Genomic DNA, 26,085 nt, shown 5'->3' with positions numbered 1-26,085 from the left:
GGGTAGGGGCAGAAAGGGAAAGTACAGGACCAAAAGGACTTGGGAAAACAAGACTGGGGGTTGGGGGCAGGTGGAGTGCAGAGCGTACACCAAGACTGTACTGTCAAAACTGGGTGAAGGCAAAACATAGCCCTCAAACCTCCTAATTGGAGAGGAGCATGCAGATTTTTGAGCAAAATACAGTAGTAGTGTTATAAGGTCTCAAGTTAACCTCTCTTGATATCTTAACAAGACTGACTATAATCACTATATTGCCATTTTTACCACTGACAATGGGTTCAAATGGAGCCTTTTCTCATTAATTTACTTCTTTAAAGCAGACTATCATTATATAATTGAATCTTTCCTTACATCCCCCCACCCTTCTCCAAAATCTTGAATTCTCAAGTTTTTCTCCTTCTATGATGCTTTGGATTCTTCTCCTGCAGGGCTTACAATCCTAGGAATGAATGATGGCTCACTCACGTCTAAGAGTCTGGTCCACTCCAGTCTGTGCTCCACCGAGTTCCACATGCATACCTGCCTGTCTTGAGCACAGGTCAATAATAAGTCTTTGAAGGGATGTGTAGCAAGACCCCAAAGTTCATCTGTGTGACCCTGAAAATGAAATACAACGAAGGCTGTGAAAAATAAAAGGGTCCCGGGGCGGCTAGGTGGCACAGTGAATTAGAGCACTGGCCCTGGAGTCAGGAGGATCTGAGTTGAAATCCAGACTCAGACACTTGACATACTTACTTTGGGCAAGTCACTTAACCCCAATTGCCCTCCAAAAAGGACAAAAAAAAAAAGGGTCTGAAACAAAGGCAAAAAGAATAGGAGGAAACATTACATCCCAGATACCCCAAAACTGCTCCAACAACAAGTGAAGAAGAATGCCAGATCAAGAAGTAACTGGGAAGTGAAATCAAACGAAAAACTATTTTGAGCCATCTTTCCAGTCTAAGATCACAAATTCTACCTACAGACAAGGGACTAGGGGAAGAACTGTGGAACAAGAGTGGACTGGTATCACGGACTCACTCTCCCGGAGCCCTGAATGTAGTGTTACAAAGAACAGATCTTAGTTCCCTGCCCAGGACAATGGGGCCAGCATCAGAGACCTAGCCCTTTGAATTTTCAGGTAGACAGCAACACTGGGTTGCCCCAGACTGTATCACTGGAATGATTTGGAAACAACAACAATAAAAGATAAAGAGCTATCGAGCTATTATTTATGAGGCCAAGGATAAACAAGACACAAACCCAGGAGAATAACTCTAAAACACTGAACAAGCAAAGCCTCATAGAAAAACATAGGCTGCTCAAAAAGATCAATTAGAATTCTTAGAAGACTTACAAATTCTTACAAATGTTAAAAAGTATACTGCAAATGAAGGCTAAATTGGGTGGTGTAATGGATAGAGCACTGGCCCTGGAGTCAGGAAGACCCGAGTTCAAATTCAGCCTTAGACATTTGGTAGCCGTGTGACCCTGGGCAAATCACTTAGCCTTGATTGCCTCCTCCCTCCAAAAAAAGTATATTGCTGAAATAAGAGTAACAGAGGAAAAGAATTAAAAAAAAAAAGCTACAGAAGAAAAAGTTTGGCATAAGACGTGATATATAAACCCTTACCCAAGTAATAAGACCCCCTGATAATTAGAACAGAAGGTATTAATTCCATGACAACAACAAAAAAATATTAAAATAGTAAAAACACTGAAAAGAAAGAAAATGAAGAGTATTTCAAATAAGAAACAAATGACTCAGAAAACAGATAAATGACAGAAAATTTAAGAATCACTGAATTACCTGAAAGCCAGGATCTTAAGAAAAAATAATCTAGATAAATTGCAACAAATCATGAAAGAAAACTGCTCAGATCTCTTAGAATCAGAGGGCAAAGAAGAAATAAGAAAGAATCTACTGGTGATTACCTGAAAGGAACCTCAAAATAAAAATTCTTAGAATGCCACTACTAAAATCTACAGATTCCAAGTCAAAGTAATCAGCCAGAGAAGAGTAATTCAAGTACCAAATATCAAGTCAGGATCACACACAATTTAGTAGTCACTAATATAAAATAATAGTGCTTGGAATATGACACTCCATAAGCCAAAGTTTACAGATTAAAAACTGAGAATAATTTATGCAGCAAAAGTGAGCATAATTTTACAGGGAGAAAAATGGATCTTTAGTGAAATAGAGTACTTCCAAGCATTCCTGATGAAAACAGGGCTACATTGAAAACAAAATTTAAATATTAGAGAAAAAGTTTTTTTTTTTTAATAAGGAGTAAGTGTTCACATTCTAGTGTTGGAGGAGGAGGGTGCTAATACAAAAATCTCCTGAGAATCTGGGCTAATACAGGGAGATAAGTAAGATGGAGGACCCAGGAGTGACTTCTGTTGTTTTGATGATCTTACAGAAAGGAATGGAAGTGGAATAAAGTATACAACAGGGAAGAAAAGGGGGATATGGAGGTGGAACATCTCTTACATAATAGGTAGGTCAAAGTAAAAGTCTATACAAATGAAAAAGGGTAGTCAGGCCTAACTTATATCTCACTTTCATCTGAACTATCCAAAGGACACAACCACAAATATGCCACGTATAAAGACAATGACACAGAAATGTATTCAACTCAATAGAGAAACAGGGAGAACAGTAAATGGGAGGGTAAGACCTAGGGAGGATTTAGTCAGAAGCAAAACAAACCCAAAGTTCACAGGACTTCAGAGGACTGTGGTGGGGACTATGAAAGGAGATCTGAAAGGAAAACAAGGTAAAAACCTGTGATTGGGACTTGGATAAGGGGAAAAGAAGAGAGGGACAAGAGTTTGGAAGCTATTTTCATGAAGCAAAGAGCCTGGTGCTGAGCACAGGCTTGATCCACACTACTGGAGAAAAGAGAACAAAAAGTAAAGGAGATTAGGATGGAAACAAATACCTAAAATTAAAAAGCTTTTACACAAAAAAGTTAATGCATCTAATATTAGAAGGGAAATAGTTACGAGAGGGGAAAAAAATCTTTGTAGTGAGTTTATCTGATAAAGGTCTCAATTGCAAGAAATGGGTTAAAAATTATAAGAATAAGAGTCATTCCCCAATTGATAAATTGTTAAAGGATACGAATAGGCAGCTCTCAAGGAAAGAATTTTTTTTTTCAAGGAAAGAAATCGAAACTGTTTTTTAACAATATGAAAAAATGCTCCAAATTACTAATATAAAAGTACACATGAACTCTGGCCAAAATGTTACTAAACTTTGCATATGCTTTGACACAGCTAGGTTTTATGTGTACAAAAATATTACAACAGCTCTTTTTGTGGTGGCAAAGAACTGATGAAAAAAGGATATGCCTGTCTATCAACTGGGATTCGTTGAAAGAATTATGGTATATGATTATAATGGAATACTGCTGTGCTGTAAGAAATGGAGAGGTAATTACAGAGAAGTTGGAAAGACATGCCAGGATTAATGTAGAGTGAAGTGAACAGAATCAGAAGAACAATTTTTACCGTAAAAATGAACAGTTCTAAAAGACTTAAAAAACTGACCAACATAATGATAAATCATGACTGAATGAGGAAGAATGCTGTCTACCTTCCTGAAAGAGAGGTAATGGACTCATATGCAGAATGAGACAAAGGAACAATTTTGGAAATGGACATTACCAATATGAGAATTCGCATTTGCTTATTTATCATAAGGGATTTTTTGGGAGGAAGGGAAGGAAGATGAGAAGAAGAAAAAAATAATTTGAAAACTGGAAAATATTTTTTTATAAAAAAACCCCAACATATAAATGTTAAAGGGTAAAAAAAAAGTCTGAGAATATTCTTTTAATGCTCAAAAAAAATATGGCTTACCTGTACTTCTATTTGAAAACCATCATTAAATGTTCCCCGCAGAATAAAATTTCTCGATGTGCCAACTAAAAATTGATCTGCTTTTCCTTCTGCAACTGCTCGGATTGCTCCATACTGTTCAGGAACCTAAAAAAATAAGTTTCTGTGAAGCCATTTTGTATATTTTAATACACAATAATGTCTGTCTTTGAAGGTTGCCTTTGTAGTACATAATTATAATTTACTTTTTTTGTGGAAAGGCATCAACTATTGATCAATAAAAAGGTAGCATGTTGTATCAGGAAACTATTTGACTTGGAACCATGAGAGGCCCATCTTTGACAATTAATAGCCACATGGCCTTGGACAAATCTCTTCACTTTTCTGGTGTTCAATTTTTTCATCTGTAAGTGTGAATAGTAATACATCTAATACCTAACTCACTTACATGGTCACCAAGATGAAGTGAAAGGGTAAGTTACTCTTAATAAGGTTCTTTAGGTAAACAACTCCTTCCAGTATACTAAATTTACTAATATTATAAGATCTCTTTAGTGAGAATGACAGAGTCAAGTAAACATTTATTTTGTGCCTACCATGTGCCAGGCACTGAGATCCTGATAAATTTTACTGATTCCCTCCTTTACAGTCAGTCCAAACATGATGCTGGTGTGAATAAAGATATGGTGTGACAATAGATATCACTGAAGAACAGAAAGAGTTAGGTACAAAGAGCAAAAGTGCAAATAGTATTAACTGGGTGTTCCTTTGGCTACAAAAGAATTGTACCTTTTCTGGAAAGGTAAATGTTAGGGGAAATGGAATTGCCTGATTGGCCCAAAGCTGTGATAATGTAATCATTAACCAATTTCTATCTATCTGGAAACAAAACCCAGGAGATTGCCAGGGCTCTACTTTTCAGACAATCTCCTATTCAAAAAATCACCTACTTGGAGAAAAATGGAATTTAATAAAACATATTTAATAAATACCTTCATAGGGGGCAATGTATCAAGCTCTGAGTATACAGAGATTAAAAAAAACTAAAGGTTTTTGCCTTCACGGGTCTTCCAATTTATCAGAGTATGTAACATGTACATAGAAAGGCAGAAAAACAAACTTAAAGGAAGAAATCAATTTTAGGTTTGAGGGGAAAGAAATCAGGAAAACCTCAAGGTGGTAGAAATTAAGCTGAAGTTTGAAAAAAGAGAAAGGTTTTAAAATATGGAGAGACTGTACCTCAGGTATGGGGATGAGGGGGAGAACAGGAATCATACAAATGCATGGAACCATGAGAATGCATTGTTTAACTGATATTTTGTTTAAACAAAAAAGGAAACTCAATGCCTTTCCTTTCTTGGTCACTTAAATTACATTGAATTACATTAAAAAACATTGAATCCTATTTAAAAGCAATTTTAGATTTTGACGTCACTAAAAAAATGCAGCTTGATACCTTGCAAAAATCTTTCTATTTTGATAATGTATTACTTAAGTCTCTCTTATTCTGTGATAATATTGCATTTACATGTACCAGGCAGCTACATGGTTCAGTGGGATAAGAGTACTGGACCTGAAGTCAGGAAGATCTGAGTTCAAAACCAGACTCAGATACTTACTAGCTGTGTGGTCTTGGGCAGAACATTAAACCTCTGTTTGCTTTGCTTTCCTCATTTGGTACAATGGGGGTGATAATAATAGCTCTTACCTTCCAAGACTGTCCTGAGGATCAAATGAGATAACAAATGTAACACGCTTACCACAGTGCCTGGAACATAGTAGGCATTAAATACATGTTTACTGACTCTCTCATTCTCACTGAAGAGATCCTTTGGTATTCTGGAGCTTGATACAATCCATACAATGTTATCTATAGACAGACACATCTAGGGAACCTCACAATCTACAGAGAATCTCTCTTACATTTTAATTTTGCACAGGACATCATCCAAGACATGGAAATGACTAGCATATATCTAGACAGACAGACATATTTTATGCCTTCCTTGATGTTAATCAGCAGAAGTTCACTGAAAAAAAAAAAGCTATTTTATTGAGTAATTTTGCATATTCTTAGCATGTGCATATAATTTGAAGGAAAGCCTTTAAGGCTACATTTAACTTTACACAGTAAAAAGCCTTTTTTTGGGGGAAGGGGCAATTAATGAAGAGTAAATACAAAAAGAATGTGTATTCTCTTTAACTTTCAGTCAGTTCTATGACTGAAGAGATGGTCTGCTGTAGAAAACCATTTGGAAAAGCCTTCCTCATATTCTCACGGAGGTCAAAATGTGGGGAAAAAAATCTGGTTGTCTGAGTTCTTGTTTACATTTCAGATCAACCAGAGATTTCTGGATGTAAAAGCAAAGATGCCATGGAAAATGGACTATTCCAGTATCCTCTTTATTCTCATGTACTCTGCAATCTACATTAAATCTAGCTTGCAATTATAGATATTGAAACACCTCCTAGAGAAAATCCACTTAATTTAAATAATAGCAGCATACATGTATCTGGTACTTTAAATTCATACAATATTTTCCTCACAACTATTCAGTGAGTTAGCTAGTATTATGCTATCCATTTTGTAGAAAAGGACTCTGGAGTTCGGAGAGATTGTTGTGTTTTGCCCAAGGCCCCAGTAACTGGCTGAACTGTAGCTCAGATTCATGTCTGAATACAAATCCAGGGCCCTGTCTACTTCATTACATTGCTTCAAGACCTGGGACATCAAGAAAATCAGTTTAAAGTTTTATACCTTAACTATAATGCCTTAGAAAATATCAGGATAATAATTTTGGTATCTGATAATAAATGCTTATTGACTGATGGGTGTATAGGACAAAAATCTTTTGCCCAACAGTATTCATTTTTAAGAACAAACGGTTTTCCTATTTGCTAATTCCTCTGTTTTAAGAAAGGTAATTATAAATGATAAAATCATTATTTTGACATGTACTTCCATGGTTTAGAGTGAGTGAGGATTAGAGAAAGGAAGGAAGAAAAGGAGGGAGAGCATAGAAGCCAGGCCAAGTATCAAATTAGCATGCAAGTGCTTATCTTTACCTATTTCGTTGTTCAGTCGTTTCAGTTGTGTCAATCTTTGTGACACTATTTGGGGTTTTCTTGGCAAAGATACTTGAGTGGTCTGCCATTTCCTTCCCAGCTCATTTTATAGATGAGGAAACCAAGGCACAGAGGGTTAAGTGACTTGCCCAGGGTCACACAACTAGGAAGTGTCTGAGGCCAGATCTGAACTTGGAAGAGTCTTCCTGACTCCAGGCTGAGTGCCCTGTGCACCATGGTACCACCTAGCTGCCCCATCCTTACCTATTACAGGCTATTTCATAGTCTGAAAAGGACTAATATTTTTGTATTTAGACTCAAAGTCTCCCCTCTTACCTCTATTTCTCTTTCAGGATTTAGGTCATGATCCCACAAAATTACTTTTCTGTCTTTCCCTCCTCCAGTTAGTAGCATCCCATTTCTCATCTGACAAAGTGTGAAAACACTGCCATCATGAGCTTTGATTTGTTTGGTTATTTGATACACACCTAAGATGGGGAGGAAAAAAATAACATTGGCTATTCCAATTTTCCATCAAAGTCTTTAGAATTACAGAGCAAAATAAGGAACAGAAACATGGAGAACAACAAATCAGGATACTCAGATGATTCAACAATTCAGAAAACCAAAATTACAGAGAGGATATTAAGGATATATTCTAAATTTATTAAAAAAAGAAATCTGAGCATTAAGATTAATAAGTGCTAAATATTTAAACATAGTTGAGAATGTATTACTCCTGCCCTTCTATTTTAACATGTGCTACCTTAATAATCTCACTCTGCCTCTGGGTGCTTGGGCTTTGATAGGTAAGCTTTTACTTTATTTTGTGCAGAACAAGGCCTCAAAGGTACTTTCCAATTGTCTCAAACCATGTGGATAACCTCCTCCTCACTATTTTCTAGCTCCTTTTTAGTTTTTTTTCCCTGAGAGGGGGAGGCAGGGCAATTGGGGTTAAGTGACTTGCCCAAGGTCACACGGCTAGTGTTAAGTATCTGAGGCTAGATTTGAACTCAGGTCCTCCTGACTTGAGGGCTGGTGCTCTATTCACTGTACCACCTAGCCGCCCCTCTTTTTATGTTTTGTTGCCCCTATTAGAATGCAAGCTTCTGGTGGACAAGGATTATCTTGCTCTCTTTTATTTGTATACTTAGAACTTAAGCATAGTGTCTGGAATACAGTAAGTTTCTACTATTTAATCATTGATTAATTAATTCTTTCACTTAAATTACTGAGACAAATCACCTCCCATGTCAGTTAATATGATAAGCAAAATGAGATCTGGTACAAAGTAATGTAGGTTCAATCCCAATAAAGAATTCTATGCTATATCTATTTATGTGTTCTGATGGCTCCTAGGAAGAGTGATTTTTCTGGTCTATTCTTCACAATGAGTAATCCTGAAAAATAAATAGTTTTATTAATCGTCCACGTCTACTTACTCTCTCTATAAAAATATTAAATTGTGGGTTGTTTACATTACAAAAGGTGATGAATGAAATTTTTTGTTTTGCTTTTTTTGGAGGAAGGCAGGGCAATTGGGGTTGTGATTTGCACAAGGTCACATGGCTACTAAGTCTTAAATTGTCTGAGGCCGCATTTGAACTCAGGTCCTCCTGACTCCAGGGCTGGTGCTCTATTCATTGCACCACCTAGGTGCCCCATGAATTTTTTTTTAAAAAGAACTTTACTAAGCACTTACTATATGAAAAGCTCTATGTTAAGCCCTGGAGATACACAGAGAAAAGCAAGACAATTCCGGCTCTTGAGCTCATATTCTAATGGGGAAGGCAACACATATAGAAAGTTTCAAATGCAAATCAGATGGAAAAGTCTCATGTTCCTTAGTGTGCATGATCAAAGCCTATGATGCTGCTTCTTCTTTAACGGCATTTCCATAGATAAAATCGTATCATATCATAGCTGTCGATTTTTAGTAATACTGTTTAATCCAAGCAGGACGATTGGCTTTCGACTTCTCTATAAATACCTGAAAGTTTAAGAAGTCTTTTGGGGACACAAAATGTGACTTTTTCTTGGAGAAGCTATCAGGGTTAAGTAACTTGCCCAGGGACACACAGCTACTAAGTGTCTAAGACCCCATCTGAACTCAGATCTTCTTAACTCTATCCACTGTGCCGCCTTGTGACCCTCCTTTTTAAGTGTATAGACAAGAATAGAAGTGTAATCCTTAGGTGTGTGTGTTCAGTTCAGGCAAAAAAAAAACCCTTTCCTGTCCACTGGTTTGCAGGGCTTTGAAGGTAGGATACTTTTCTGGAAAATTATAACTTGCAAGATTAAGGGAAGAAAATCAAAAGAGGGGAGTAGAATTGAGAGGCAGCATGGCACAGGGGAAGCAAAACCAGATAGGAAATTCAAGGACTACAAGTTTAGTTCTAGCTCACACATTAACTAGTTGAATGACCTGACCTGAAGCTAGAAGTCACTTCTCTGTAGGCCTTGATTTTTTTCATCTGTAAAAGGAGTGAGTTGCACTCAATATTGGACTAAGGTAATTTCTAATTCTATGAGTTAATGATTATTGAATACATTTTCTACAGAAAAAGTAGAAGAGAAGACCCTGCTAATCAGTTAAAAAAATTTTGGGGTTGCTTAACAGTATCATAACAAATGTACCTACAAATACAATAGTTTCTTTGTCTAATTTATAAAAGTGGTCCAACAAGATAGCGCACCTACAATTATTTCATTGGTGGCCATCACTAGACAGGAAGAAAGGAAGAGATCTGCCAAATTCAAAGAACAGACTAGAAATCTAACAAATTAGCTATTCAGAACATTAATGTTAATAGTGGACTTCAGTATATGTCACCTGAAAATACTTTAGACATTGTAACAATAGATAATTGTGTTCTCTGCTATATAGTCAGCTGTAAGTTTCAATAAGCATTTAACAGGGCAAAGGGCTTTGCTTTATTATTCTTGGAAAAATGGAAGTCAGAAAAGAGACAACTTCTATTAAGGAATTAATATATTACTATAAAAATTAAGATAACTTATGTTAATTAAACAATCACAATGTAAAAGCACAGTTTACCGATTTCCATCAAAATCTTCCCCTCTACTCTCCTAAATACAGGCTTACAATATAACTGTCCTACATATTTCTAAACAAAAGATTTTTTAGGCACTTATGACCTAATTGGTAGACTTTTATATTCTAATGGCATACTTAAAGTTGGCCAAAAATGCAGAGACTTTATACAATCTTACATTCCAGTGGATTTTTTCCAATAAATTTCCTAAATGATCTAACAATCTAATTAAAAGCATCTTAATACTTCAAGTTTAAACTCAAATCTGTTAAGTTTCCTTTCAGATAGTATTTACATATACATATAAAACTGATTAACAAATGAGGTTTATTTTATGTTATATAGTCAAAGATTTTTTTTACATGGCTAATATTACTGGCATACTAGTTCAAACCAAATAACATAAAAGTCATTGCCAAGAAAAATGATCATTCTTGAATTTAAAAGCTACTATGTCTTCTGGCTTAACTGCATCAATTTGTGGAAGCTTAACTGCAATACCCTTTTTAAAAATTTAGCTGAATATTTAACACAAATAAAAGTTTCCATAAAAAACAAGGTAACCCTGACTGTCAAATAAAATGTATTTGCAGGACTTCTTTGTAAGGCCTATGGCTTTTCATCCTTTTGGATTTGTTTTATATCTTGTTTCTCATAAAGTCATTGGTTTCCATTTGCTCCATTCTAATTCTGAAGGACTTATTTTCTTCAGTGACCTTTTGAACTTCTTTTTTCATCTGTCGAATTCTGCTTTTTAAGGCATTCTTCTCTTCATTGGCTTTTTGGACCTCTTTTGTCAGTTCAGTTAATCTATTTTTTAAGGTGTTATTTTCTTCAGTATTTTTTTGGGGTCAACTTCAGCAAGCTGTTGACTCATTTTTCATGATTTTCTTACATCAGTCTCATTTCTCTTCCCAATTTTTCCTCTACTTTTCTTACTTGACTTTCAAAATCCTTTTTGAGCTCCTCCATGGCCTGTGACTAATTCATATTTTTCTTGGAGGCTTTTGATTCAGGAGTTTTGACTTTGTTGTCTTCTTCTGGTTCTATGTTTAGATTTTCTTTGTCACCAAAGAACGATTCTATAGTCTGATTTCTTTTTCTCTGTTTGCTAATTTTCCCAGCTAATTATTTAGCTTTTGAGCTCTTTGCCACAGTAGAATTCTGCTTCCAGAGTGGAGAGTGCTGTGCCCCAAATTTGTGGGGTTTTGCACAGCTGTTGTCAGAGCTACTTCTAGGCACCTGCTTCAGAATTGTGAGGAGGATGCCCTCTCCACAGCCACAACAAGCTCTGCCATACCAGTGCTCCTCCTCACCTCAGGACTGCTACCCAACACTGCGACCCAGATCCAAGCAGGGCAAGCAAGAGAATCCTGCCTCAGCATCAGCAAAGAGATTGCTGCAATTGCCCTCTGGTCAGTTGCCTGGTCCTCCTGCCATCTGTGGGCCTGGAACTCTAGAAGCAGCTAGTGCCACCACTGCTGCTGCTGCCACCTTGGGGTAAGGTGCCGAACCATGCTCTTCTCTCACTCAGGTCCAAGAGTTTCCTCACTGACCTTTTACTTTCTCTTTATCGTTTGTAGGTGGAGAAGTCTGGAAACCACCATAGCTGCCAGTGATTCAGTCCCCTAAAGCCTTTTGCCAGTCTATGCCAGTGCAGCCCTTGTGGGACTGTGCTCTGTTCCCAACCCAGTGTGATAGACCCTTCCTGTTGGCCTGCCAGACTACCTTCAGTGGGAGATTTGTTTCAGTCTGTCATTTTGTGGGTTCTGTAGCTCTAAAATTTGTTTAGAGTCATTTTTTTTTTTTTACAGGTATTGGAGGTAACTGGGGGATAAGCTTAAATAAGTTCCTGCTTTAATTCTGCCATCTTGGCTCTGCCTTATACTTGTACCTCTTAAGAATTGTAGAGATAGGGGTGGCTAGGTGGCACAGTGAATAGAGCACCAGCCCTGGAATCAGGAGGACCCGAGTTCAAATCTGGCCTCAGACACTTAACAGAAAAACTAGCCGTGTGACCTTGGGCAAGTCACTTAACCCCAACTGCCCTACCTACCCCCTCCAAAAAATAAAATAAAAATAAAATAACTTCTTAAAAAAAATAATTGTAGAGACAAAGGATGTGGATATAAGCTGACTTTGATGTTACATTAAAAAAAAAAACAAAACCAAAATTAAGGAATGAGAAAGAGGGCTGCACTGGGAAAAAAGTGAAGGGAGATAGAATGGGGTAAATTATCTCACATGAAGAGGCACAAAAGATCTATTACAGTAAAAGGAAAGATGGGGGTAAGGGAGCATTGCTTAATCCTTACTCTCATTAGAATTGGCACAAAGAAGGAATAATGTATACACACAGTTGGATACAGAAATTTATCTTACTATAAAGTAGGATGGGAAGAAGATAAAGAGAAGGGGGAGGTGGATTTGGGGAGGTGGTAGTTAGAAGCAAAATACTTTTGAGAATGAAGAGGATGAAAGGAGAGAAGGAGCAGGATAAATAGGGGGAAAATAGGATGGAGGGAAATACATAGCAATCATGGCTAGGAAAAAAATTTTATAGGAAGTTTCTCTGATAAAGGTCTCATTTTTCAAATATATAGAGAAATGAGTCAAATAAATAAAAAATAAGAGCCATTCCCCAATTGATGAATAAGCAAAGGATATGAATAGGCAGTTTTTACACTACCCATAGTCATGAGAAAAAATGCCCTAAATCATTACTATAAAATGCAAACTAAAACAACTCTGACATACTACCCACCCCACACTTACTAGATTGGCTAATATGACAGCAAAGACAAATGACAAATGTTGGGGGAGGGATGTGGGAAAATTGAGGCATTGGTATACTCTTGGTGGAGTTGTGAACTGATTCAACCATTCTGGAGAACAATTTGAAACTACACCTAAAGGGCTATAAAACCACAAATACCCTTTGACTCAGCAATAACACTATTAGGTATGTATCTGAACCTGTATGTACAAAAATATTTATAGCATCTCTTTTTGTGATGGCAAAGAATTGGAAACTGAAGGGGATGCCCATCAAGTGGGAATGGCTGAACAAGTTGTGGTACATGATTGTAACGGAACACTACTGTACTGTAAGAAATGAGTAGGAGTAATGCAAAGTGAAATGAGCAGAGGCAGGACAACATTGTGTATATGCTAACAGTAAAGATCAACTGTGCATGACTTAAGCGATTCTCAGCAATACAATGATCCAAGATAATTGTGAAGGACTTTATAATGAAAATGTTATCAATCTCCAGACAAAGAACTGACGGAGCCTGAATGTAGATTGTAGAATACTTTTTAAAATTGCTTTTTTCTTGGTCTGTGTTTTCTTTCACAACATGACTGATAAGGAAATACATTTTGTGTGACTGTACATGTATAATCTTTATCAAACTGCTTGCCTTCTCAATAAAGGGAAAGGGACAGAGAGTTTGGAATTCAAAATTTAAAAAAATGAATGTTAAAAGTTGCTTTTACATGTAATTGGGAAAAAATTAAAATATTAAGTGAATGTAAAATAAGAGCTATAAATATTTTGTAAAACCTTTAAGTTCGTTTTATTCAAGACAAATCCCTTCCTTAATTTACCCTCCCTCTTATCTCTCCATCTTCTCCTTCCCTCCTGTTTCCTTGCTGAGTAAAATGTATTTCTATACCCAGATGTGTGTGTACACTTTCTTCTTTTGCCCAGTTCAGATGAGAATGAAGTTCAAATATAATCCATTTCCCCATCCCCTTCTTTATTGTTTGTATAGACTTCTATTAGTCTACAGACTACATGAGAACATTTTCCTTAACATTACTTTCCTTTTCCCCCTTGTAACCCCACATAATATATTCCTCTTCCTTTGCCTTTCCATTCAAATTCTTTCAAGATCATCAAGATATAACCGCAACACACTACCATGCCTTTTCTCTAACTAGACTCCCTTTCTGACCACTGGTGGTCCAGAAGGGACTCATTCATTGTCTCCTAATATTGGAATGTAAGTGACTTACTCTTGTTTAGTCCTTTGTTCTGCTCTTAAATCCTGTGTTTACACTTCAGAATCTCTATGTGGCTGTAATCTTTGCATCAGAAATGTGCTGGAGGCCTGTATTTCAATCACAATGCCTTTTCTCCCTGTGGGATTATACTCAAATTTTGCTGCACAAATTATTTGTGGTTGTAAGCCTGTGGCTACTTGGTGTCTTAATTCTTTCTTTCTTTCTGGCTGCTTGCTGCATTATTCTTTTAGCTAGAAGCTCTGTATTTTGGCTACAACATTCCTGGGAGTTTTTATTTTGGGGTTTCTTTCAGAAGGTGACTAGTGGATTCTTCATATTTCTACTTTGCCTTCTGGTTCTAAGAGATCTGGGTAGTTTTCTTGATTTATGAAATGTGATGTCTAGGATTTTTTTTTTTGGTCATGGCTCTGGTTCAAAGATTCTTAAATTCTCTCTCTGCTCTGTTTCCCAGGTCAGTTGTTTTTACTACAAGATACCTTACATTTCTTGTTTTTAATCTCTTGATTTTGTTTTAAAATTTCTTGTTACCTTGTGGACTTACTAGCTTCTATCTCATTCTGATTTCCAAGGAGTCTGTTGCTCAGAGCAGTTTTGTACTTCTTGTGCCAAGCTTTTAATTCCCTTTCCAATTCTTTCTTCAACAGACCTCATTTCTTTCCCAATTTTTTCCTCTTGTGCTCTCATTTCATTTAACTCTTAAAATCCAGGGCAAAATCTGATAACTGCAAGTTCCTATCCTGGTTCTGGGTCTGAGAACATTAGACTACTGCTACTGTTGGCCACTACCAGCAAACTGGAAAGCTCTGCTGGTCCTTTTGGTCTGGAATTCCTGACCTGGTTAATCTTCCTTGGGCTTCAGACTGGGCAAGAAATTGGAACTAAAACCCTATTCCTCTCCTGGGGTCCAAGCCACACAGCTGCTACTGGCTTCTGAACTCACTTCTTACTCAGTACACAGGGTAGGACCCACATCTCCTCCTTACCCTGGACTGCTACTCTTAGGCACAGACCTAGGAGGTCTCCTCTATCAGGCCTAGATCTCTGACCTGAACCTGGATAATGAGTGACACAATTCTTGGTGTTATTTCTATATCATGCAAAGGTTTAGGCTTCTGTGCAATGGATCTCAGACCCAGTCTTACTCAGGTATACAGCTTCTCCTTGTTCTGGATTCTATAAAGACAATTCTGTTTTAGTGAAAAGTCTGAATTATAAAGTCAAAAGAAAATCATTTTATTCCTTCCAACAACCACAATTACTCATATTTATATTGTATTTTTATCCCCATCTTAGTTTTAAGGGAAATTAGTGACTTGCCTATGGTCACATGATTACTAAATGTTTACAGCTCAGATATGAAACTGTGTCATCCCCAACTCCAAGACCCATGTGCTTTTCACTAAATATACATCTTTCAAGTATAGGAAGTCCTCAACTTTCAGACTGTGGACCCCCAGCCACATTTTTTAAAAATATAAGTTGCTTCTATGGGAAAGTACATTTTGAATTATAAGTACTGTTTTTCAGAGTGATCAGGTTCCTAGACAATCCAACAAAATTATTCATTATCTGGTTACAACATAGTTTTTAAGGCCCATTTCAAATAATTTCCCTTAAAGCACCAGATAAAATAAGGTACTATTTCATCAGATTATATAAGTATCTACTGTCTTATGCATGAATAAATGTTTTCTTACAAACTCAATTTCTCATTTCCCCCTTTCAGAGTTTCTTTAAGGATCATCTTAGGTACCAACATTATTTTATTTCAATTTTCCTCTCCCTCCAGCTTATATGTTCTTCCCTTAAGAATATTGTCTGGATCTCTCCTTTGCCCTTATATTACACTTATCTGTGAGTGTATTCAACTTTCCCTAGTAGAATGAAAATTTCTTGAGAGCAGGAATGATTTTCATTTTTTTTTTTTTTTAAGCAATCTGGGTTAAGTAACTTGCTCAAGGTTACACGGCCAATTATTTCTGGGTGTGGTGATGAGTATCGGAGCCCAGATTTGATCCCCAGGTCATCCCGACACTGGAGCCAGTGCTCTTACTTGCTGAGCCACCTGGCTGCCCCTAAGCAATTGGGGTTAAGTAACTTGCTCAAGGTTACACGGCCAGGTAATGATTTTCATTTTTGTCTTTCCATCCCTCACATTTGGCATAGGACCTCACACTTTATTCAATGAACTGAATCATTTAGAATAATATTTTTGTGACAAATGTGTCTAGAACTCCAACATGGAATGTCAGAAACACATCTTTTCTGCTCACAAACTGGAGATTTGCTTAGTTCCAAAACCAGTCCAGGATAATCTTCTCCTCTTCTGCAAGTACTATACTATCCAAACTCTTATCATTCCTGAAATATTCATTATGTTGTTTTGTAGTAGTTTACTTTTCACATATGTTTTATTTCCTCAGCTATACTTCAAATTCCTTGGGGATTTTCTTAAGAATAATAACTGGTATATATATATATATAAAACTTTAAGGTTTGCAAAATGTTTTACACACATTATCTCATTTTACAAATGAGGACAGTGAGACTGAGGGATGTCAAGTGATTTGACCATTATCACTCACCTAATATTAGTGTTGGTACTGGTATTTTTTTTTTTTAAACACTGATCACTACATTTAAATCAGAGCTATGTGCAAAGCAAGCAATCAAATATTTGTGGCATGGCATGAATTATATTTGCAAAAAATATATTTCTTTCCCCCTTTTTTTTTTTTTAAAGCAATTGGGGTTAAGTAACTTGCTCAAGGTTACACGGTCAGTTATTTTGTGTGGGTGCCAAGTATCTGAGGCCGGAACTGATCCCGGGTCTCCTGACGCCAGAGCTCTTACTCACTGTGCCACCTGGCTGCCCCCAAAAATATATTTCTTAAGAAAGTCAACAGTTAGGGAATCCTCAAAGAAAAAAAACACACTATATCTTGGGGTTTCTTCTTATACTGTCCTGTTGCCTTTCCATCTCTTCTAATATAGATAAGACCATAAGAAACAAAGGAGCAATCAGACAATATAAAAGAAATAAGCAATAATTATGATAGAAGATCATACTATACCTTTAGGTCCTTTCCCAGGTGTGGGTTCTACAGTAGTTTTGTTCCATATAAGAATGATTCCACCTGAGTCTCCTGTAAGAACATCTCCATTCCCCAAGAAAGCTAAGCATTGAACAAATTTGGGTTTTTCATATTTCTGCAATGAAACAATAAGAGAATTTTGAATTTTTCCTATATTATGTGATATATCTATATACTTCTATCTAATTCAACATATTACATTTTTACTTTCTAAATTAAATTAATAATATTTTGTTCCTTACTCCAAAAATTCCTTGTTTTCTTGTAAGTGAATTCCCACTCCAGGTCCAAAAAAAGATATGAGATTTGCCACATGTAATGATTGTATTTGCATCTGTTGGATGGAACTCTACAGCCAGAACAACTTCATTTGTAGTCTGTGGAAACAAAATGACAAAACTATAAAAGACATATACCCTCTGGTCACTAAGTTAATAATACCTACTACTTAGAATCTAAAGTTGTGAAAGTTCAGGAAAAAAACATTTTTCTATCCCAAAGTATAGACTTTTTTTTTGTGGGGAATGAATAATAAAATGTTTAAGATAAAGAGTTTAAATACTGCTACTTGGTTATGCATTCCTCTAAAGGGAGAAATGCTGACTTCTGATCTAAAGACTGATACATATATTCCTATTACTTTACACTATGCTTCAAAGGGCTGGGAGTGGCAGCTATAATGGCAGTATGATCCATTTGTTTTGTAAATTAGGAAAAAAAAATGCATGTAGTCCCACTTATTAAAAACAAAACAAACAAATAAACAAAAAAACCCCCAAACCAAACCAAATAACTCAGGACACAGAATAATAAGAAAAAGTTGAACAGTTTTAGAGTTAGAAGCTGGAATCTGTGAGAGTCAAAACTGGAACAAAGAATCCCTATGCCTGTTAGCATCTTGAACCATGTTATCTTTTTTTGAGTTTATTAACAGCCACCGAGTTGCAGTGGGAACTGAAGTATTTAGTCTGTTTTTCACGAGTTCATAGGAAGAAAATGGATGAGGACAAAAATATAAATGAAATGTTATGCTGCAATAGAGCCAGAATAGATACTACACTAATATTGTTGGCAATTTTATTTTGTGCTATGTATCACTACTTCACCAAGAAACTGTTTTGACATTTGCATTATTTTATATTTATAATTAATTCACCGTAAAGGCTATCAATCGTTCAACTGAACTCTATATACTAAACAAATGTCAGATTAAAAATATTGTGCTCTAATATTAATTTAAATGCTCAAATAGAGTGATGATCTTATAAACTCAGAAGCTCTATACAGTAAGACGGCGATCTATCTACTCCAGATGATCTTGTGTGACTCTTACCATGTTCTCTTATAAGCAGACTACAAATGGGTCCACCAAACTGCTTAAAGCCTTCTTTTCTTTCTTTTGACATTATGAGGGCACTAATATAGCACCGGTTGTCCACCTCTCATCCCTCATCAACCCATCTTCTCTGCCTTGATGACATCTTTTACTCAATGTATTCCATGGAGTTCTATTTCCACTTGCCTTTCCACTGCCCTCTGTAATATTTATTCTTATTTCTTTGTCAAACACTGCATATATATTCCTGCCAAACAGCAACAATGGTAGAGTGTTGTTATCAGAAAGACAGACCTTTACTTCCATGGGAAGCTTAGAGTCATAAAAGGAGTTTTACAATTTCTTGAAGTCTAGAATATTAGGCCAAATCTAAATGAGATTAATTTGTGAGGTCATAGATTTAGAGCTGGAAGGGACCTCAGAGGTGAAAGGTCCCTCAAAGAAAAAAAAAAACAAAACCCCAACCCTTAGGAACAAAGAAGCAAAGTGAGGTCACATAAAGAGTAAGTGGCAGAGCCAGAACTAACATCAGGTCTTCTGATTACAACTGCAGCACTTTTCCCACTGGGTCAAGTTACTGTCTCAATTTAGTAAACTTACATATAAAGTCTTGTAAAAGGATTAAAAAATAAACTATGTAAGTGTAGTGTGGTGGAGGCATACATAGCTGGAGTACTTCATGGGAATAAGACTTTGGTTTTAGAGGAGATTACAAGTTCAACACAAGTCAGTATGATGTGGCAGATAAAATAGCTAATATAAGTTTTACAGGCTTCGAGTATGATACCTCTGCTGGAGGGTGACAGTGGTTGGACTAAATGGCTTCTGAAGTCACTCTCAACTCATATTTTGTGATAGGCAAATCATTTAGTGTGAGTACCTAAAAGAGAGTAATAGTGATATCACCTTATCTCACTCACTGGGTTGTTGCAAGGAAACAATTTCATAAACCTTAAAGTCCTACATAAGCATGAACTATTATTCTTAGTTCAAATATGAATATTTTTGTAAACAGCAGAGCCAGGACTTGAAGCTGGGTTCTTCTGACACCTAATCCATTGTCTTGCGTACTGTATTATGTTAGTTTTCTGATTTAAAATGAAACAGAAGAACTGCTGATGATGGGAGTTAAGAATATGTAACCAAGTAAATTAAGTTCCATTTGGGAAAAGTTGCATTCAACAAGATTTATGGTTTTCCCCTTGGCTCTTTTCTGAGAAAATTAATATTTTTATATATGCTTGACAGTGGATAATTCTACTGCCCATATCAAATGCATGAGCAGTTACTGCATGTCCAGGTGGGGAAAAGTGTGAAGCTATAACTCCTGCCTTGATGTAGCTCAAGAAGGTTTTTCTTGCATCTACACCTTCAGGAAATCACAATTCTAAAGTCTTGGATCTTTGATTTTGTTCTAGGCATCTTCCTGTTAAATGCTGGTGATTTCGCACCCTGAATTGGATTTAGTGTAAGCCCCATTTGATGACTTTTGAATAAAGTTAACCTACTTAACCTATAAGTTTCTTTTTTCCACACCTCCTCCCCTCCAAAGTTGAACCCTTCATGACAACTGACAGCTCCTTCACTACTACCCATTCTCAGGCAGGGCCAGGAAGGAGCCTTAACACTTACATTACAAAAGTCTTCCTTAATTTCATAAACATGAGAATGGTTTCCTCTGTTAAATATTTTACATACTTTAAACTGAAAAAACTATAATGCTAGATTTCCCCAAATTTGAAATGTAAAATCTAAAAATGAGCCTCAATGAGGTATTCCCACTATTGTTATATAAAATTTCTCAAACAAGATAATTTAGTTAGAAAAGTTACACAGAATACATTTCTGTATTCCTATATTACCAACGTGACTTTAGAACTGTAAAAGGAATATAAAAAATAAGCATTACATTTTCCCTCCATTTTTTCAAAATTCCTGGAAACTTTATATTTTTAATAAAAACTGGGATCCTCTGCAAAGATGAACAAATCACGAACTCAAATCCAGTGTGAACCTATTTCCCCTCAAAATGGAAATTTTAGTTTATAAGTCCCTAAGGGAAGGGACATGGTTTTTTCCTTTTTTACGGTATTTCCCCTGTGATTATCAGGGTACTATGCACACTGTAAATACTTAGCAAAAGAAAAAGAAAGTGAAGTAGTCTCTTAAACTAATTCAATAACTGAAAATCTAACATGCATCAGAACCAATAATGCGCCCAAAGATTTTTTTCCTCAAAATGATACCCAGATTCAGTCCCTTTGTTCCTTGATACAGTTAGAGCACAGATCCACAAATGCCCACTTCTTGTTCAACATTTCCTCCTTCTATCATCACCCCTAGAAGGACTAGACCCTCTGATTTCTACCAAATTTTTATCTCGATGGTTGGCTCCTTGTGGTACAGCCTTAAAAAGTAAATTAATTATGTTTGCACGAGCTGCTTTCTGTTACATTTGAGTTGACTACAAGTGTTTGCTTGTCTTTACTGTGAAACAACCTAATGTGTACAACGCTCTGAGAAGCACTGTAGAGTTGAACATTTCTGGCTTGATTTTCAAAAATAAGTCATCATTTGTCATCAGCGTGCAGAAATGGTTAAAATGAATTCAGCCTGCTTTGCATCTTCTGATCCATGCTGTTATCCTGCTTAATTTGGTAACCAAGAAAACCAAAGTCCAATACTGTGCTAATACTGAGCAGACATAAAATGGTCCAACTCTGCATTCTGACCTGAACTAGAACAAAATGTCTTCAGTACAGCCAAACAATACAGCCCAAGTGCTTGATGACTTTTGGAGCTTGATGACTCAGCATGTAAAACAAGAACTACACAATTACAAATACCCATCTACTACATCCTCCTTCCTACCTCACCCCTGGATTTGTTAGTGAAAATAAAGTAAGGGTCAAGTTGCAAAATTTGGAGGGGGGTCTGTAAAAAGAAATTATCTTTAATATAAGCTTTTAAGTTAGCATTTAAATTAGGTTTTAATTTTAAAAGTTTAAAAATACACACTGACAAAGCACATGAAAAAAACCTGTCTCTAATTAAACCTTAAGCCAAATAATTCACTTATTTTGACTCAAGACTTGTGCATGAATGCAATTTCTTTTTTTTAATGTCAATAAAGTTATGCAATTACATTATCAGTATGAAGAGAAGACTGTTTTGAGTACATAGAATTGAAGTTTATGCATCTCAGTAAAGCTTTTCCTCATTTAACCTGAATGACAGCTAGAAGAGATAATCTACAGCTAGCTTTGTTTTTAAAGCTTGTTGTTTTTTGCAGGCTTTAATTTACTTTGGTGGTTAAGTATAATTAAAACTTCCACGTCTTCCAAAATATACCCCATTCACAAAAGCAAGAGAAAAAAAACACAAAATAAAATAAAATTTCAAAATTGCAGACTGTCATTCTGAAACTTATAGCAAACAGGACATATATGAAGCAGAGATAGCATTTGAAGATGACCATGAGAACAATATACAAAAGCACTGAAAATGTCATACATTTTTCAGTTACACTGTTAATTCTGAATCCCTTTGAAAACTTGAGCGAATGAAAGGCTATTTCTGGCTCTAAAGAAGATTGAATAATGTAAGCTCATTTAGGACCTTATTATTGTATTGATCTGAACAAAGGCTATACTTTCTCCCCCTCCAAAGCTGGCTTATTTTGAATGGAAAAAAAAAATGCATGGGAATATAGCTGTGATGTCTTATACCTGTAATCCCTGCTGCTGGGGAAGGCTGAGGCTAGTGGATCAGACCTCAAGTTCTGAGCTGCAGTGGGCTAAGCCAATTGGGCATCCACACTGTTTGGCATTAATATGGTGAGCCTGTGGGAGAAGGAAGTCAACAGGTTGCCTAAAGAGGGGAGAACCAGGTGAAGTTGGAAATGGCGCAGGTCAAAACTACCAAACCCATCAAAATAGCCCCTGTACTTTTAGCCTAGGTGAGATAAAAATACCTAGTCTTTAAAAAAAAAAAATGCCCCATCTCTATTTTTAATGGAAAACATATAAAAAACCTGCTGCGAATATATTTTAATATGATAACTGCAGAATTATTTCCATTTAAAGAGATTTCATTTTATGGATATGGCCTCAATTCATACTATGTCCTAAATTACATGAACCCATCCTTTTCCAAGTACTGGGATATGATGCTCTAACACTGAAGCTTTAATCTACTTTTTTTTCTGACCTGATTTTCCTTCCCTAGGCAGCCTGGTGGCCTTCTGTCCTGGTGGCTCACCACACTGGTGTCAGACAATATGGATACTGGATTAGCTTTAGCCCTCCTGCAGCTCAGAAACCTGAACTCAAGTAATTCACCAGCTTTGGTTTCTGCTAGTAGTAAGGATTACTGGTATTTGCTGCCATACTACATCTTATTGTGAATTCCTAGTTTGACTTTATTCTTCCTGCCTTTGTTTTTTATTTTTTAACTAACTGAACTCTATACCCAGCTCCTGGTATCTGTGTGCCTTCATGTGAGCTAGAACGCCTCCATCCTCCTGGAGTTCAACTCAAACTAAAAATGTCGCATACCTAAAATCAAAATCCTTTTCAGATTGAAGATACTTACCTGAATAGGTAGGTTCTATTTCCAACTCTGCCACTAACTAGTCATACAATTTTGAGCAAGCAACTTACCTAGTCTCATCACTATTTTCTTATCCATAAAATGAGTTTGGGGGCAGGTAGGTGGCGCAGTGAATAGAGTACCGGCCCTGGAGTCAGGAGGACCTGAGTTCAAATATGGACTCAAGACACTTAAACAGGAAAACTAGCTGTGTGACCTTGGGCAAGTCACTTAACCCCAAATTGCCCTCTAAAAAGCAAAATACATAAATAAATAAAATGAGTTTGGACTAGATTCACTCATTAATTCATTCATTTAACAAACTGTTATCAGAGTGCCCACTACTGTTTAGAGGGCATTGTGTCAGGTGTTAGGTGAGTTACAAAGTTTAGATAAGACATGATCCCTGTTTAGTTTATAATCTAGTGGGGATTAATACTACACAGGTAATTATAATAACCAATACATGAGAATTATATACCAAAGTGCTATGTGAGGACCAAAGGAAAATGTTTACCAACTAGGGAAATTCTTTGTAGAGAAGATAGCCTTTGTAATGTAGTTTAAGTGATGTGTTACAAATTCAAAAGAAGGAGGACTGGTAAGGACATATCAAATAGAAACAAGATGAGCAAAGGCATGGTGTTAGTAAAATGCAGAGTGCAGAAAGTAGTCTAGTTGGGTCGGAATGTAGTATGTAGAGGTGAATAATATGAGAAGATTGAAATGTGAAATGGAAGCAGGCTATAGAATGTCTTAAATGAGAGAGAAGTCTGAAATTTATTTGGTAAGCAAGAGGGAATGACTACTATAGACTTCTGAGCAGATATGAATAGGTGGTTGCTAAGATCATGTCTAACTTTAACATTCTGAGACCTGTTATAACCTCTGAAATGAAACAGGGCCAAGAATGATTTCTTTTGTATTTTCAAGATTTATATTATTTACTTTAACACTTTAGTAGCATAGTTTTATTATATAACTGATAGCTGTTTAAGTCCTTGTGGAGAATCCTAATCTTGCATAACAGAAGTACATGTATCAAGAGAATATTATAATGAATTAGTATTGTGTAATTTAGCACAGAGAGTCATTTTCTTGGCATTTACAGGGTAGGTAATATGGGTAAAATATAATGATTCCATCTAAGCAAGAAAGGAGTTTATAATGACAGGCTTAATTTTTAAGAGATTCAGTTTACCTTGATTTCTGCGCCTTTTGATTTTTTCTGCCAGTCCCACACAGTCAGCATGTGGTCATTGGAATCATCGACTACACATAAGTGAACACCTAAATCCTATTTTAAAGAAAAGTCAAGAAAAATCCTTTATTACAAGATGTAATAATCATTAAATATACATTATTAAGGTCAAACCATTGTTCCTTATGCCATATAACTATATCAAGTATAACTGTGAGGACTTTAAGACAAGTAATAGGTTATAATTTCTTTTCTTTTCTTTTTTTGCCTTTTGGAGGGCAATTGGGGTTAAGTAACTTGCCCAATGTTACACGACTAGTTTTTTGTGTGTGTGGGTGTTAAGTGTCTGAGGCCAGAACCAAACTTGGGTTCTCCTGACTCCGGGGCCAGCATTTTACTCTACTGTGCCACCTAGTCACCCTATAATTTCTTTTAAATTAAAATTACATTCTGTAAAATACAATTTGATTGAACAAACATGTATTAAGTGCTTACACTATGCACGGCACTGTGCTAGGCCTCTGAGAATTCAATGATGAAAAGTGAGCATTCTTATACAAAAGGAGCTTAGGGTCAAATGTTATGGGGAGGTCACACAAAAGACAGGAAGATAAAAGGGATGACATCTATATAAATAAATGGGGGGGGGTGGCTAGGTGGCGCAGTGAATAGAGCACCGGTCCCAGAGTCAGGAGGACCTGAGTTCAAATCTGGCCTCAGACACTTAACACAAAAACTAGCTGTGTAACCTTGGGCAAGTCATTAACCCTAACTGCCCTACTTCCTCCCCTCCAAAAAGCAAAAAAATAAAAATAAAAATAAACAAATGGGATATAAGACAGACAGTTATAGGCAAAGGAGAGCTAAGTAATATGAAGGGCTTTGAATGCCAGCATCAAGAATTTAATTTTGGATCAGAATGGTACATTAGGAAGATTACAGGTAATGAACTGGAGAGGAGATAGATAGCAGGTGTTAGTTGTGAGAAGAGAAGAAAGGGACATATAGAAAAATCGAAGAGGTCAAAATAACAAGAATTGGCAGCTGACTAGATATGGAGGGACAGATAGGGCTGGTGGTGCTATTATTAACAAACACAGATGTTAGCAAGAAGAGCTGGGGTTTAGTGGGAAAAGATGAGTTCAGTTTTATAAATGATGAGTTTTCACAATTATGTCTATTGGAAACTAGAAAAAAATGAACATAGTACCTATTCATAGTGTTAAATTTCTGAAGAAAGTTATCATGGTTTTATATTATTTAACTTTTCCTAGTTTTATTTTTTTTATGACTTGCTTTCCTTTAGGAATTGTCTAACTCTAGATTGCTCAGTTTGAAAATAGTAATACAATTTGTAGATTTACTAGTACCTCTGAATTCTCTTATTCATTCTTTCTGTGCTTATCTTTATATAATTTATTATCTTCCTTGTTAACATCTTCAGAAGGTTGATGGATGATGGGAAAGAAAACCAATTAACACACTAGTAAATTCTGCTATCTGCTAGCAATTTGGCTGAGGACTCTGACAGATGAAAATGAAATTTGTGAAATTCAATTATTACAGACAAACTAAGACTAGGTGTAAGCGTTATGGGATTTAAAGATCTTCCATGCCCCATTGGACTTGCTGACGTAGCAGGAAGGGGCGGAGCAAGAGGAAGCGGAAGCCAAGCTAGAGTTCCTGCGGTGGCTAGCAGTGGCGGCGACGGTGGCAGCAGCAGCAGAGGCAGCGGCAGCGCGAAGCCCTTTTTGAGTCAGCCAGAATTTCTGCTAAGAACTCCTGCTGAGGACTTCCAGGGGCCTGAGCTACTGGGAGCACGCTTCCTGGATGCTGGGTGGTTGCTGTGAGTGGGGAGAGGAGGACCTTTGCCTGAGGTAGCCT

The 26,085-nt window shown here is 36.5% G+C and overlaps 1 protein-coding gene across 6 annotated transcripts in view; it reads right to left on the bottom strand.

Moving 5' to 3' along the window:
- The window catches only part of EML4 (EMAP like 4), a 175,395-nt gene that overhangs the window by 32,735 nt on the left and 116,575 nt on the right, over positions 1-26,085 (bottom strand). For all 6 annotated transcript variants that reach the window (XM_069071585.1, XM_069071584.1, XM_069071586.1 and 3 more), the window contains 6 exons: positions 24,202-24,297; positions 17,317-17,451; positions 17,054-17,189; positions 7,231-7,382; positions 3,850-3,975; positions 466-597 (listed from right to left, as the gene is read on the bottom strand). In XM_069071585.1, coding sequence (XP_068927686.1) covers positions 466-597; positions 3,850-3,975; positions 7,231-7,382; positions 17,054-17,189; positions 17,317-17,451; positions 24,202-24,297 — 777 coding nt within the window. The remainder of the gene's footprint in view (positions 1-465; positions 598-3,849; positions 3,976-7,230; positions 7,383-17,053; positions 17,190-17,316; positions 17,452-24,201; positions 24,298-26,085) is intronic.

Source organism: Petaurus breviceps, unplaced genomic scaffold, assembly GCF_028583685.1.
Source record: "Petaurus breviceps papuanus isolate PSGF00001 unplaced genomic scaffold, PetGlider_PUasm1.0 90842, whole genome shotgun sequence".
In the NCBI taxonomy this organism is placed as follows: domain Eukaryota; kingdom Metazoa; phylum Chordata; class Mammalia; order Diprotodontia; family Petauridae; genus Petaurus; species Petaurus breviceps.
Note: the sequence above shows the minus strand (reverse complement) of the source record. Positions and strands in the feature narration are given on the sequence as shown.